Below are 15,788 nucleotides of genomic sequence, written 5' to 3'. Positions count from 1 at the left end.
ACTGGGAAGTGAGCTAATCAAAAATGTTCTTATTGCTTTAGGTTCCAATTATCATTCCTGGAATTTTTACTGCAATGTGCATGTTCATTGTAGTCACATCCCTTTACTCCGACCCTATCAACACAGGGATTGGCTGTGCCTTAACCCTATCCGGTGTACCTGTCTATTACCTTGTAGTATGCCGGCGTCAAGGACCAGCCTGGTGCAGAAAAACACTTTGTAAGTACACATGTAAAATCAGACCTGTAAAATCATATCTCTAGACTTGACTTATTCTAATGCACTCCTGGCCAGCTTCCTATGTTCCACCCTCTGTAAACTTGAGGTCATCCAAATCTCTGTTGCCCTTGTCCTAACTCACATCAATTCCCAGTCACCCATCATCCTTGTGCTTACTAACTTAAATTGACTCCCCGTTAAGCAATGCCTCAATTTTTAAATTCTCATCCTTGTTTTTAAATCCTTCCATAGACTCATTCCTCCCTATCTCTGTAATCTCCTCCAGCCCTATAACCCTCCAAGATATCTGTTCTCCTCTAATTCTGGCCTCTTGTGCAACCCAATTTTAATCACTCCACCAATAGTGGCTGCACTTTCAGCTATCAGGGCCCTAAGCTTTGGAATTCTCTCCCTATACTCTCCACCTCTCTATCTTGCTTTCTTCCTATAAGACACTCCTTAAAACTTACCTCTGTCTAAACTTTTGGTTACCTGCCTTACTATCTCCTTATGTGACTCAGTGTGATGTTCTGTTTCATAACATTCCTATTACGTGCCTTGGGATTATATTGCATTAAAGGTGCTATATAAATACAAGTTGTTGCTGCTGTTGCTGTGTATTAGGACTAAAAGAAAAGAGCCAAAGAACTTGATGAATACAGAGTAATGGGAAATGGATGTACTTCGTAAAACTTAATGTAAATATTATGAGGTACCCCTCCCAGCTGGAAGCATTGCTTCACGTAATAAGGATTGGAGTATTGGGCTTAGGATGTCAATGTGGTCAATTCACAGTGCTTGCAAATTTCCAGTGATTAATTTTAAAAACTGTGCAAATTGGGCATCTCCAGAGCTGACTCTTCAGTGCAGGCTCTCATCAGGCAAGATTCCACATTGAGAGAGGTGCCTCATAAAACTTACCTTTTGAAGAATTTGTAATATCCTGCAACTAAAAATGTTCAATGTTAGATGGGTCAATTGGATGATGCTGCATTTGCATAAGATCATATGCACGTGGCATGGGTAAATTCATGTTGATGAAGCTCCCTTGAATGAGACTGCAAGAAACCTAATTGTGCCATTGGGTGAAAAGACATTTCCATTTTCTACTGAAAAAACAGCTATTTCGTTTCCATGAGGACAACCTGCATATGTTTCAGCAACTCCTTTGCTGTGTTTTGTCTCATACATAGAGATTTTTTCCTCTCACCACCATCCCCTTCACCCCACGCCAGTGATTACATCAAGGCCTTTAAGAATTTCAAATGGACAGATTGTCCATTCAGAGTACAACTTTTCACAGCAAACACCAAAAAATGAAAATCACAAGAGTAAAGCTAATTTGGTTCCTCCATGATTTATCAAATATTTTTGCAACAGTACTCGTGTTACTAAATATTCTCCTTAATTAAAGATGTTTAAATTCAGGAATTTTATTTGGAATCTTTTTACAAATAGCATCTGCACTGCCAATATATCATCACCTCCATTATGGTCTGTCTGCTGAATATAACCACAAGGATTGGGATGTCATCTCATTCCAACTACAAATCACAACCAATTTTTTGCATTCTTTTTAAAAAAGATGAGAACCTCCTCCTCCTTCAGGTGCCATGCCCTCAGAGGGCATTGGTGTCCATGGACTTTCATTGGGTTGGTCCATGATTATGCTTGGTAAAGTGCTGCAAAGGTTTACCATTGCCTTCTGCAGTGTGGCTGACCAGGAAACTCTCATACTGTTACCACCTGCTTTCAGGCGTGTTGGAAGGATTTTCAGGCTGATAATCAACCTGTTCGGCGACATTATGTATGCACCTTCCATGGCCATCAAGTCCTGAAGTGGGACTTGAACCCAGAACTTGCAGCCCAGAGATAGGGACATTACCATTGTACCACAAGATCTCCAGAGAGAGAACAGTGGAGTAAAAAAGAGAAAGAGTGATTTCATTTGTCACATCTGGTCCAGATTAAAAAATCAATTTGATGAATTGTAAAGAATACAGAAATTGAGTATTGCTGAAAAAAGAGACCAGGTTGAAGCTTTCTGTCTTGAACTCATCTGGACATATAGCAAGATTGATACCCGGTGAATTGATATTCTTCTGAATCTGTCCTGATGAGTATAAGATGAAAAGCTTCAACAGCATGTCTCTTTTTTCAGCAATACTCAAGTTCTGTACTACCAAGTAGCTAAACATATAGAAATAATGACTGGCAGGCATTGAATAAAATTCCCACAAAGAAACCCTTCAGATCATCTACTCCCAAGAAGCTTGATGTTCCTAGTGTCATTGAAAGATGTTAGTAATAGAATGTGACACAGGTTATGCCAGTGTATATTTTCTGACTGCTTTAACAGCATTAACACATTTAAAATAAACAGATCAACATCAGCATCAAAATCAAGTCAATTAAAAATAATTTCCTGCATCTTGTTGATATATTCAATTTCCACTTTTCATTGAAGAAGTACAAAGTGCCTTGACTGTAGTAAATGCAAGAATTTCAAGTATGCTCTGCTTAGTCTTGACATTTGTTCAGTGCATAGGATTCATCGGATGCTCTCATAAAATAGGCAGCACTTGCACTGCCACATTTATTGTCCATCTCTTCCTGTCAGGGAAGATGTACAACTGAGTAGCCTGTGATGCCATTTCAGAGGACATTACGAGTTACTATATCTTGCCAGCCCAGAATGAAGGTGGTTCCGACAGGATCATATTACTGACCTAGTTTGCTTATGACACAATCTTGCAACTTTTAGTGTCATTTGTTTCTGATACTAGGTCAAAATGGTTAGATTTATTAAATTCAGTTTCACAATTTGTAACTGTGGGATTTGAAGACAGGGCTGATAGTCCCATGTCAAACCATTAGGCTACCATTCATCTACAATCTATAAGATTATCATTTAAAAAAGGCAATTGGGCCCTTCGTATTCCTTTTGATGGTTAAATTCTTGCAAAGAATCATCACTAACTTTAACATCCAGCTGTCTGGGGTGAGATTATCTTAAATATGTTTTAATGCCTTTGATTTGTATTTGTGCTCCAATATTAGTTAGAGCATATCTGCTTGCTCTTTCAGATCATTTCACTGTCAAACTGCAAATTTTAATGGAGGTGGTTCAACAGGAGATTGTGACCTACTAAGAAACTAATAGAGAACTCAAATCCTACTGCACACTCATTGTGGAATCATTGCAAGGGATCATCCACAAAGCATATGTTCTGAGCAATAGGATATGATCAGTGTGTGAGAACTGCACTCTCACTTACTCTTACATGAAATAGTTATGCATGAAATTCTGCTGTTAACTTCACTAGTTTACCTCTTTCATGACTAATTCTCTGAATTATACAATAAGAATACAGGTGCTGAATAAATTAGGCTAAGTTGTTAATGATAAATTTATAAACACGTTTCAACACGTCTGAGAGAAAGTGTTAACTAAAGAAAAATGTGCAATGTTAAAAAGAGAGAAATAATGGCTTACCATGTTTCTTAGAATTGTCATGTACAATGGATTGCTGTGAAGTGCAGTGATTGTTGATATGTATGCAAACTGATAAACTGGTTGATTAAACTTGTTGGCCAAAAATTGAGGCTCTAATTTATACAAAACCGTAGAATGATTACAACACATGTCCATGCTGGCCCTCTGAAAGAGCAACTCACCTGTTTCCATGCTCCACCATTTCCCTGTAGGCCTGCAAATATATCCTCTTTAGCTGATTACCTAATTCTCTTTTAAAGGTCTCAATTGAATCTGCCTCCACCACTCTCTCAGGCAGCGCATTCCCAATTCTAACCATTCACTGCATAAAAAAAGTTTATCCCCATGTTGCCTCTGCTTCTTTTCCTAATCTCCTTAAATCTGTTCTTGATCCTTCAGACAACGTAAACAGTTTATCTCTATCTACTCTGTCACCGTGATGATTTCGAACACGTCTATCAAATCTGTCAAATCTCCTCTTAATCTTGTCTTTTCCAAGAAGAACAGTCCCACCTTCTCCAATTTTTCCACATAACTGAAGTTCCTCATCCCTGGAACTATTCTCATGAAGCTTTTCTGCACCTTCTCTAATACCTTCACAACCTTTCTAAAATGTGGTGCCCAGACTTATTGGGGGAAGATGCTAGTGTAGTGTTAATATCACTGGGATTGTAATCCAGGGGCCCAGCCTAATGCTCTGCAGACGTGGGTTCAAATTCCATCACGGTAGCTGGTGGAATTTAGATTCAATTAATAAATCTGGAACATAAAGTTAGTTTTAGTAATGGTGACCATGACAACTGTCATCAATTGTTGTAAAAACCCATCTGGTTCACTAATGTCCTTTAGGGAAGGAAATCTGCTAACATTACCTGGTCTGGCCTACATGTGACTCCAGACCCACAGCAATGTGGTTGACTCTTAACTGCCTTCAGTTCAAAGGCAATCAGGGATGGGCAACAAATGCTGGCCTTGCCAATGACACTCACATCCCATGAAAAGCTAAAGAACTGGACACAATACTCAGTTGAGACCTAACCAGTGTTTTATAAAAGTTTCTTTGCTCTTATACTCTGTCCCTATTTACAAAACCCAGGATCCTAAATGCTTTATTAACCACTTTCTCAACCTGCCCTGCAACCTTTAATGATTTGTGTACACATACCCACAGGTCCCTCTGCTCCTGTACCCCCTTTAGAATTGTACCCTTTATTCTGCAATGTATCTCCTTGATCTTCACCAAAATGAACAATTTCACATTTCTTTGTGTTAAATTTCATCAGCCACAGATTTTCCAGGTAATTCTGTTTTTGTTTTGGATTTCCAGCATCCGCAGTTTTTTGTTTTTATCATCAGCCACTTGTCTGTCCATCCCACCAGCCTATGTCCTCTTGAATTTCATCATCCTCCTCCTTACATTTCATAATACTTCCAAGCCATCTGCAAATTTTGAAACTGAATCCTATATACCGAAGGTTAAGTAATTAAGATATATCAGGAAGAGCAGGGGTCCTACCACTGACCTCTGGGGGTCCCCACTGTGTACTTTCCTCAAGTCTGTAAAACCACTGTTCACTGCTACTCCCTGTTTCCTATCACCCAGCCAATTTCGTATCCCTGGGCTGGATTTAACAGGGCATCAGAATTCCAAGCCCACCCCACCTCCCTTCGGCAATAAAGTCAGGAACAAGCTCGTCCCCACTTTGGCGGCTTGCCCTGCAGGCATTTCACACTTACAGGAGTGTTAACTGCCTTGAGGCAAGACTTGTTCTCCCATCTGGGCAAGAAGTTCTGTCTCTGAGACTTGCTGGCCAATCAAACAGTTTGATTTGACCAGTCAGTGCCAACAGCGCCACTTGGAGTGGTTGCCAGAGTGAGAGGTAAGTAGGAGGGGATGTTGGCAGGTGACAGGAAAGGTGGGGAGGTACAAATGGGGCAAGTGGCAAAAGCCAGTGGGGGTGGGGGGGAAAGACCTGCGGGGCCAGGGCCCTGTGATGGTCCCAGGGGCCCATTAAGGAGGTATCCCCTACTTGCCACCACCAGCCCTCACAGAGAAAGTGGCCAAGCTGGATACTTGGGCAGAATCTTCTGTTGCTGTTGGGAGCAGGAAGAAAGGGGGGTGCCAGGGAACTTAATTACACGAGAGACCAAAGCTCAGAATCCTGACAGCAGGATGAACTTCTGCAATTAATTTCTTGGAAGTTTAATAGCGGATCGAGCTTCCTCACGGCAAGCATCAGGAAGCCCTTTTGCAGGCACTAACATGTCATGCATGCTCATTAAAAGGCCAGCTGGCCAGAATTAAGTTCTCCCTCCCAATTAAGCTATCTACAAGTGAGAAATACATGCCTTCAGATTCATAACTGCGTATAAGAGGCATGCACCAGGTAAGGTCGTCATCTTCCTGGAATCAGTAGCTGCTACCTTGCCCTCTTTCAGGAGCGTCCTTCTTTGGCAGGCTATGACTAAGTTTGGGCGTTGGTTGTTCAGGGTGCGTAGAGGGTGATCAAGGGATAGAGGATGGATTTTACTAGGCAAGGGTCAAGAGGCTGGACAAGGGAGGCAGGGTCAGTGGGGAAGGGTGGAATTGGGATCTGGTAAAGGTACAAGGGTTGCAAGGCAGGGTGGGAAGGTATGCAGGGATGGAAGCCAGACTGTCCAGGGAAAGATGGGATGGTAAGTGTGTCATGAATGTGTTATTAGGTGAGGAAGGGTTTTATGGTCAGTGAGTATAGGGAAGAGTTGAGTCTAAAGAGCAGGGTCACTGAGATCCAGGGTTATGTTGGAATGAGGGTACCAGGAAGCCCAGGGGACAGGGACAGTGACAGTGAGGTGAGGGGGTGGGGGAGTTAAATCTGGTGGGGTGGTAGTTGCAGGGTCATGGGTGGGCACTGGATGGTCTCATGGGGTGTGTGCAGTAAGTCAGGGTACAGGGGGCCTTGAGAACAGGAGGAGGCAGGGTCTGGAGGAGCATTGGAACAATGAGAGATGGTTATGGGCTCAGGGGGGAGAGCAGGCATTTCAACAAAAATAATAATAGGGTCAAGGGTAATGGGAGAGGTTCAAGGGTAGGGTCAAGGGTAATGGGAAGGGATTGAGAATGTGGTGTTGGTGAAGGATGATGAGGGAGGGTGGAAGGTGCTGAAGTGTCTTTGGAAAGTATTGCGCACCATTTTTCTGATCGATAGGTCCAAACGCAGTCCTTCACTGATAGCCAACACCCAAACTGGGAGGAGGGTCTTTGCTGGTGGGAGGAGTTGCTGGTGTGCTTAATGAACAGACTAAAGGGGCACCCTAATAACCAGGAGTCAAATGGATGGAGGGCCATGCTTAGGTGTGTTCTCCTCTCTGTGCTCAATCCCTCAAGACAGTAGCATTTCTCCATGGCTCATGGATCTCACTCAAGTGAGATTCCAGCAAGGTCAAAAGCTGCAATAAACTATGCACTAAAGAGCATCTCCTGTTGAATGAGACAGTGGCAGAGGGGAGGAGGGAGGTGGAAGCTCCAAGGCACCTGGGTGGGAGACAGCAACAATCTGCCTGTTTAGAACCTCGAGGGACCCAGACAGGTGGTCATGGCCAATAAGTGTGCGTGTTGCACATCTAAGATGTGAAGGCAAGTGTTAACAGGATCCATGTTGATGAAGTCAAAACTAAGACACAGAGCCTTTCCTTGCTGAGAGAGGTTATTGCCTTTGTCCAATGTCAACACTCCTCACCCACACACAGTGTCCCAGCTATCCCCTGGGTATATGTGGTCAAATACCATCACCTGTTTCCCTTAAGAATGGTAATTGACATTAACAAACTCTAGCAATGACGGCAAGAGTCTCAACTGTGTGTAAAGGGTGATGGGGGGAAGCTCAATAGTGACTGAGGGAAGGGTGCACAGCCATGGCTCTCAGTACCCCAGCCAATGCAACATGTCTCCATGCACATGGATGCATGAACGAGAGGACCATTCATCTGTGGCCCTCCAGGGTGGGCTTCACCATAGTCGGGTGGAGGGAAGCAAGGGGCACACCAATGCTAGGTTCAGGGCTTCTCATTTGCTGAAATGATCAGGGATGGAGGGGAGCTTCAAACAATATGCTGACTAGATGGATCACTGCAATTGTTTACAGATCACTTCAGGCCTTCATGACGATGGCACATAACAATCCTGTCTTCTCTGCTCCAACGAAAACAACTCAAGCCTATCCAACCTCTCTTCATAACTTAAATGTTTCATCCCAGGCAACATCCTGGTGAATCTCCTCTGCTCCCGCTCCAGTGCAATCACATCCTTCCTATAATGTGGCAACCAGAACTGCACACAGTACTCCAGCTATGGTCTCACCAACATTCTATACAACTCCAACATGACCTCCCTACTTTTGTAATCTATGCCTCGATTGATAAAGGCAAGTGTCCCATATGTCTTTGTCACCACCCCAACATGCCCCTCCGCCTTCAGAGACCTATGGACACACACGTCAAGGTCCCTTTGTTCCTCCAAACTTCCTAGTGTCATGCCGTTCATTGAATACTTCGTTGTCAATTTACTCCTTCCAAAGTGTATCATCTCACACTTTTCAGGGTTAAATTCCATCTGCCCATTTGACCATCACGTCTATATCTTCCTGTAGCCCAAGACACTCAATCTCACTGTTAACCACCCGGCCAATCTTTGTGTCATCCGCAAACTTACTAATCCTACCTCCCACATAGTCATCTATGTCATTTATATAAATGACAAATAATAGGGGACCGAGCACAGATCCCTGTGGAATGCCACTAGACACTGGCTTCCAGTCACCAAAGCATTTTGTTTGCTTGAAGGAAGAATATGAGATGTTCTATATATTGAGACCAGTTGTCTGTAGCTGGCTCAAAGGAATCGATTCTGACAAACTGGGGCATTTCAGATGAGTGTATCTTCTTTTATTTTTAACAAACTCAGATACTCGCAATCGCTGGGTGAGGTACAGCACCGAATCTGATTTATCCTCATCGCCAATTCATTATAGAGTTGATCTTCAGACAACTTTTCTTAGTGGGCACATTTAATTTTATTTACAAGACAGCAGCAGCAACTACACGTGTGCACCAAACTCTATAACCAAAGAAGAACTCCACTGAAGAGGTTCCTGCGCTGTTAACACATTGGTTTACACAGATCATGTGATCTTACAACACAGGATTGATCTTAGAGCTACAGTGCTACATTTCCCAAAACCATACTACATACACACCTGCAGTCCCAGGGGGCACTAGAATGGTACCACCAAACCCTAAAAACCATGATGAGGGCATACTGCCAAGAGTATCCCCATGACTGGAAAAAAGGACTAGGTTTCCTTCTGTTCATTACCAGGGACTCACCCTATGAGTCCACCAGGTTTACTCTGTTCAAATTAGTTTACAGGCACCGAGTGTGAGGGCCTCTGAAACTAATCAAGGAGAGGTTTTTTGAGCAGAAGAAGGAGTTCTCCATGTTGGACTACGCAGCCGTGTTCCGAGAGTGGCTCATGAGAGTCTGCGAGTTGGCCCAAGAGCACTTGAAAATCTCCCAGACGGCTATGAAAAAACAGGCCGACAGACATGCCAAGACCCGAGCCTTTCAGGAGACTGTGATAGTGCTCCTACCAATATCAGGTGATCCCTTACAGGCCCGGTTCAGCAGCCCATACAGAGTAGCAAAGCAGCTCGGGGAAGTTAACTATCAAATTGAGAACCTAGATCAAGGGAAATAGCAAAGGCTGTGTCACGTCAACATGATAAAGCAATATCACAGCCAAGAAGGGGACAAGCAAGTAGTGGTCTGTCCCTTTGCCACTGACCTGGAGGAGGATGGTAGCAGTGGGGATGAATTGGAGGGAGATGTGTGTGAGACCCATATTGAACCCCCTACTACTCGGCTAACCAACACAGAGATACGAGCGAACTTAGACTCCTTTTTCTCCCACCGAAGTGCAGGACAGCAAGCAGGCTTGACGAAGCTGCTCACTGCATTTAAAGGATTATGCAGGGACAAGACAGGCTGCATCACCCTAGCCCTATATGATGTGGACGTGGGAGAAGCCCCTCTCATAAGGCAACATCTCTATCGTCTAGTCCCAGAAAAGCTGGCCCAGGTCTTGGAGGAGATTAACTACATGCTGGAACACCAACTGATAGAGCCAAGTAGCAGTAGCTGGAGCTCCCCAGTTGTGTTCGTGCCCAAACTGCTTGGCTCCACAAGGTTCTGCATTGGCAACTGACAAGGTAATACAGTGGCCTGAGCTGACTCCTACCCGATATCCCAGCTGGAAGACTGCATAGATAGGGTAGGTAAAGCTGCCTACATTACAAAGATAGATTTACCCAAGGGATACTAGCAGGTCCCCTTGACTTCCCACATGAAGGAAATCTCTACCTTTGTAACTCCAGTGGCTTATACGAGTGTCAGGTTATGCCCTTCGGACTCCAAATTGCCCTGGCTACCTTCCAAAGGTTGATGAACAAGGTATTGGCGGGCTTATCCACAATTGCGTCATGTACCTGGGCGACTTCCTAGTGTACAGCAACACCTGGTAAAATCATGTAGAGCAACTGGAAGCCCTCTTCCAAAGAGCACAGTCAGCTGACCTAGTGGTCAATCTTGCAAACAGTGAGTTCAGTAAGGTTATTTGGGTCAAGGACAGGTACTTCTCAGGGCTGCCAAGGTACAAGCTGTAGCCCAGTTCCCCATTCCCACCACAAAATGGGAAATCATGATGTTCTTGAGGATGTGTGGGTTTTACCAAAAGTTCGTCCCAAACTTTAGCACAGTAGCCGCCCCACTGACAGAACTAGTGCAGAAAAAAGCACAGGTAGTATGGACTGAGAAATGCCAGTCTTTGAAAAGATGAAGGCCTATTTTAATAGGCGAGGCCGTGCTTGCAGCCCCCTGATTTTAATCAAGCATTTAAAATACCCATTGATGCGGATGACATCTGGGTAGGGGCTGTTCTCCTACAAGAAGGCAAATTTGGGATAGAGAGACCAATTGGGTACTTCTCTAAAAAGCTCAACAAGCATCAGAAATGGTACTGCACAGTAGAGAAGGAGATCCTCAGTTTATTATTGGCCATCAGGCACTTTGAAATGGGTACAGAGAGACCACAGTCTATGCCAACCACAATCCATTAACTTTTGTGGAAATGTTTAAGACCCAGACTGCCAGGTTATACCATTGGAATTTGTTCCTCCAGCCGTACCATTTAAAAATCACCCACATTTCTTGGAAATCAAATGTGATTGTGGACGCCCTGAGCAGAACTTAAAGGAGCCCAGTTGGAGCCAGAAAAGATAAATAGACTGTTGCTAAAAGAATGAATGTGTGCGAGAAAGTGTTTTGTTGTTTATAAGTTTTTCCCTTTTTTTGTAATGAAATGAGAATGAATCTGATTTCATTCTGGGGAAGAGGGGAAGTGTCTTGATAATGAGAGAAAAACACCGAATTGCTTCTGGAAATATTGGACTTTAAAAATAAGACTTGAGTTTTAAAAAAATGCACACTAGCCACTGGCTGGAATGCTTCAGGATGACTCCTTAAGAGATAATGGAACGACACCCTGTTGTCCGACAAGATACTGCTAAATACATCCAGAAACTATTGCTCCCTGCAGTAGACACAGTGGGACAAAATGGGAGATAAGCATCATCTGTCTGGTAAAAACAAAAAAAACTGCGGATGCTGGAAATCCAAAACAAAAACAGAATTACCTGGAAAAACTCAGCAGGTCTGGCAGCATCAGCGGAGAAGAAAAGAGTTGACGTTTCGAGTCCTCATGACCCTTCAACAGAACTTTTCTTCTCCGCCGATGCTGCCAGACCTGCTGAGTTTTTCCAGGTAATTCTGTTTTTATCATCTGTCTGGTATCTGTCTGTTGGTGGGTGTTCTGAGAGAGCAAGTGCTGGAAGTTTGACTCAGAAGTAACAGCCACACATAGTATCCCTGCAAATCGCCATTTGCAGCTATCCTGATCTCTCTCCCTCTCTACCAAATTCAACTCTACTGGAAACTCGAAACCGACTATTCATCTACCAGAGTCAACTTTACTGGAACATCAAATTGCAACAGCCACAACTCTCAATCATCTACTCCCCATGAGTCAAGAGTTGTTCCGTATATCCTTTTTTATACATATACACACTTATTTCAAGTTAAATTCCTACTTTTAACTTGTATGACCGAATATGCATGTGTTTTATCCTTTCTTGCCTTTAGCAGTTAATAAACTTACTCTTACCTTTAACTGAAGAAAGTTTGATCAAATTGGCTCCTTCAAAACCAGAATGATTGGGTCTGGAGAAAGGTATTTGCAAAAGGGACTGTTTTAGATTAAATCTTGTTGCGACCGATGGGGGGAGGAGGGTGGTGGGGGGCGCTGCTAAATAAAGACAGGGAGCCAGGTCATCCCTCCTCACCCAGGGCATGGCATTTTTGGGGTGTCCCAGCTAGGTGGTCTCCCCTGTATCAACAACTTTGGGGAACCTCACCTGGGGATGGGTCGTAACATTAACAGAAAGATGGGCTCATACACATGAACCTGGGAATCCTACAGTTTCAAAAAATGTGTACACCCTCAAAAATTTGACAACTCACAAACAATCCAGAATGTAGTTGCATTGAGAATTCAGTAGCCTTGTTACAACTTAGTTATCTACTACTTGCAAAGCAGAATGCTGCAGCAAAAATTATTGGGATGTTTCCTCATTTCTGCTGTAGATATGAATTGGTTGTTGCTAAGATAAAAACAAAAAAACTGCGGATGCTGGAAATCCAAAACAAAAACAGAATTACCTGGAAAAACTCAGCAGGTCTGGCAGCATCGGCAGAGAAGAAAAGAGTTGACGTTTCGAGTCCTCATGACCCTTCGACAGAACTTGCGTTCGAGTCCAAGAAAGAGTTCTGTCGAAGGGTCATGAGGACTCGAAACGTCAACTCTTTTCTTCTCCGCCGATGCTGCCAGACCTGCTGAGTTTTTCCAGGTAATTCTGTTTTTGTTTTGGTTGTTGCTAAGCCCTGGTTATTTATTGTCACAATGTTACAGAAATACTCTTCTCATCCTGCCCCATTTCACAACAACATCCATCTCTTTTCTCACTCTCCAGGACATACTACCACTATCCTCCTACGCCTCATTAGCTCACACTGGTATTCATCTCCATCTTGCCCACTATTCAAACTTTTAAGGTGCACATTTTTCAAATAGTCTCCTGGTTGTCCTTTCATCCTCTACCCTTTGTACACATCAGCTTAGCTTGATATCCCAAAGTAGAATGGTGAAGGCTGCCTGGGAGGGGGTGGCAGATACGATCAGTACAACCTCTGCCAGCCCAAAATACTGTGCAGTGCAAGAAATTTAATGACCTCACAAGGATGGCCAATGTAAGTCGAAGCTCTGGTTTCAATGCACATATCCTCAACATCACATACTGCTTCACTCAGCTCTGTCTTTCAGACGAGATGTTAAACTGAGGCCCTGTCTTCCCTCTCAAGATAGTCTTAAAAGATCCCATGGCATTATTTTGCAGAAGAGTTACCCTTGGTATCTAGACCACTATTTATCCTTCAATCAATATAGCAAAAAACAATTATCTGGTTATTATCACATTGCTGTTTGTGAACTTGCTGTGCACAAATTAGCTGCCGCGTTTCCTATACTATAAAAGTGGCTACACTTTTAAAGTACTTAATTACCTGTAAAGTACTTTGGGACGTTCAGTGGCCATGAAAATTGCTAGATAAATGCAAGCCTGTTTTCTTTTTTCCTTATCGCTCATGTTCTTTCTCTCTCAATGCCTGGATGCTAGGGAAAATCAGTTCTGAATATGGCAATCTCTCCAAAAACTCCAGTACCTTCTTTAAAAAGAAAAAGAAAAACATACTTGTTTGTATTGAATGTCTGTGACACTAAACACCTCAATGCTGATTTCCTTATTAAGAAAGGTAACAGCCAGAATTGTTTTACTTCTCTACTCACCAGCCAAAGATTTACCATCCAAACATCTCAATGGGTGAAAAATCATTAGCTGTTGAGTGCAGCACTGGGAAATCTTGGTGAATGTGATCAGTTGATTTTAAAGGGAAAAGTTAACACTGTTGTTGATAAGTAGCACCACAAGTAAATGCTTGTCCACAGAACAGCATTCTGTCCTGTATTTCTTTTCAACTTCTTGAAAATGATGTCTTCACTTGGAAGGTTCTGTTATTGAGGACAGATGACATGCATTTGCTACCGCACTGGGTGGGACAGACATACTGAAGTGACATACAGCAAGCAGATCAGACAGCTGGTGCTTGGAATTAGTATTCACAGTGACTACACCAGTAAAACAATGTGATCCCTGTCCCACAACTTCGTGGTTCCTTAAACCCCATCCAAAACCAAACTAGGAACAGGATCAAAATTTATGTTTTGTTAAAAATAAAGATTAAATTAAAACACTATCAATAATGCAACTTTAATACCCTTGTACTAATAATGTAACTTTAACATGTTTGTGAAGCCATAGAATGAATTCCCCTGTAACCAAAAGGAGGAAGTATCTGGGGGACAAAGAGGGGAAACAGACTTCCATTAGACAACAAAACTTATGGCTTTACTTTTAAAAATTTCTGGAAGATCCCATCCAAAAGCAGGTAGATGGTAACCCCTATCAGTTTAATGCTGTCCATGTTTTATGTAGAGTTTGCAAGATCACATGATAATGATGGATGAGGAAAATCTTTTGGCCCATCTTAATTCATCCATTCAGAAACATGTTTAGTCTCCCTATAGCAGTTGGTTATTCAGCTGGTTTTTCAACTATTCCAGGGTTTTCACGTCTATTTCTCTATCAGAAGGCTATTCCTATATTGATTACCCTTTGTGTGAAGAACATCCTGATATCAGTCCTAAATTTGCCTTTTACGAATTTGGGCCTATGGGTCCTTGACCCACTTTTCCTATTTTATTAAAAGTACTAAACCAATTTTTAATTCTTCCACACCCTCAACTATCTTGTATACCTTTGGAAGATCACTTCTCAGAAGTCTCTTTTCTAAGTTGTAAAGCCCATGCTTCTCCAGTATTTTCTCATAGCTCAGATTTTTGACCTTAGCAATTAGCCACATGGCTCTTCCCTGCACTGTCTCCAGGACTTCTGCTGCTTGGCAGCCAAATAACCCTCCCGAGGAGTTTGCATAACAAGTTTTTGTAATGGTTGCACGAAGGTCATCAAGGCATCACCAAGTGTCACGAAAGAGCCAAACTGAGTGTATGGTGGCCTGGTATCAGGAACGACATAGAAACTAGGATGGAAACGTGTACAGTTTGTCAAATAGTCAAGCCCACTCAACAGAGGGAGCCGCTGATGACCACACCACTGCTAGAAAAACCTTGGAAGAAAGTGGGAGCTGATATATGCGAGCTCCAGAAGCAATACTACCTAATTTTCATCAATTGCTTCTCTAGATACCTGGAAATCATGCACTTACCAAACATGGCACTGTGATATCCAGGCTGAAGAATATCTTTGCTTGCTCGGGGTGTCCAAATAAACTTGTCACCAACAATGGGCCCCAGTTCACAGGCAAAGCATTCGCTGAGCTCGCCTGAGTGTACAATGTTCAACGTTTAACAACCAGTCTGTATCATCCACAGGCCAATGGAGAAGCGGAACAAGCTGTGCAGGCTGCCAAGAAAATTCTGCATCAGGACGACCTATTTCTAGCCCTGCTGAGCTACAGAACTACTCCATTGCAAGCAACCGGATTTAGCCCAGCGCAGCTCATGCTAGGCAGACAGCTCAGAACTAGCATTCCCGCAATAGAAGGAAACCTGTCGCATAAATGGCCCGATTTCAAGTTAGTCCGGTAAGCTGATGACTCAGTTAAAGCATGCTACAGACATTTTTACAACAGACGACATTCTGTTAAAGAGCTGCCCATCCTGTGTCCTGGTGAAGAGGCTGCAATGAAGCTGGATGCAGAGCGAGGTTGGTCTACCAAAACTACGGTGCTGCAGCCGGCTGACAAGCCAAGATCCTACCTAATCCAATGAGAAATACCATCTGAAAACCA

At 43.1% G+C, this 15,788-nt stretch overlaps 1 protein-coding gene across 1 annotated transcript in view; it reads left to right on the top strand.

The window, feature by feature from the left end:
* Window positions 1-3,732, top strand: part of LOC121293048 (cystine/glutamate transporter-like) — a 75,401-nt gene extending 71,669 nt beyond the window's left edge. Inside the window, exons 11-12 of the mRNA XM_041215639.1 lie at window positions 42-219; window positions 3,307-3,732. Coding sequence (XP_041071573.1) covers window positions 42-219; window positions 3,307-3,371 — 243 coding nt within the window. The 3' untranslated portion in view covers window positions 3,372-3,732. The remainder of the gene's footprint in view (window positions 1-41; window positions 220-3,306) is intronic.
* Window positions 3,733-15,788: the final 12,056 nt, after the last annotated feature.

This window comes from Carcharodon carcharias, chromosome 21 (genome assembly GCF_017639515.1).
Source record: "Carcharodon carcharias isolate sCarCar2 chromosome 21, sCarCar2.pri, whole genome shotgun sequence".
Classification (NCBI taxonomy): Eukaryota; Metazoa; Chordata; class Chondrichthyes; order Lamniformes; family Lamnidae; genus Carcharodon; species Carcharodon carcharias.
This window is presented reverse-complemented; position numbering and strand designations above follow the sequence as displayed.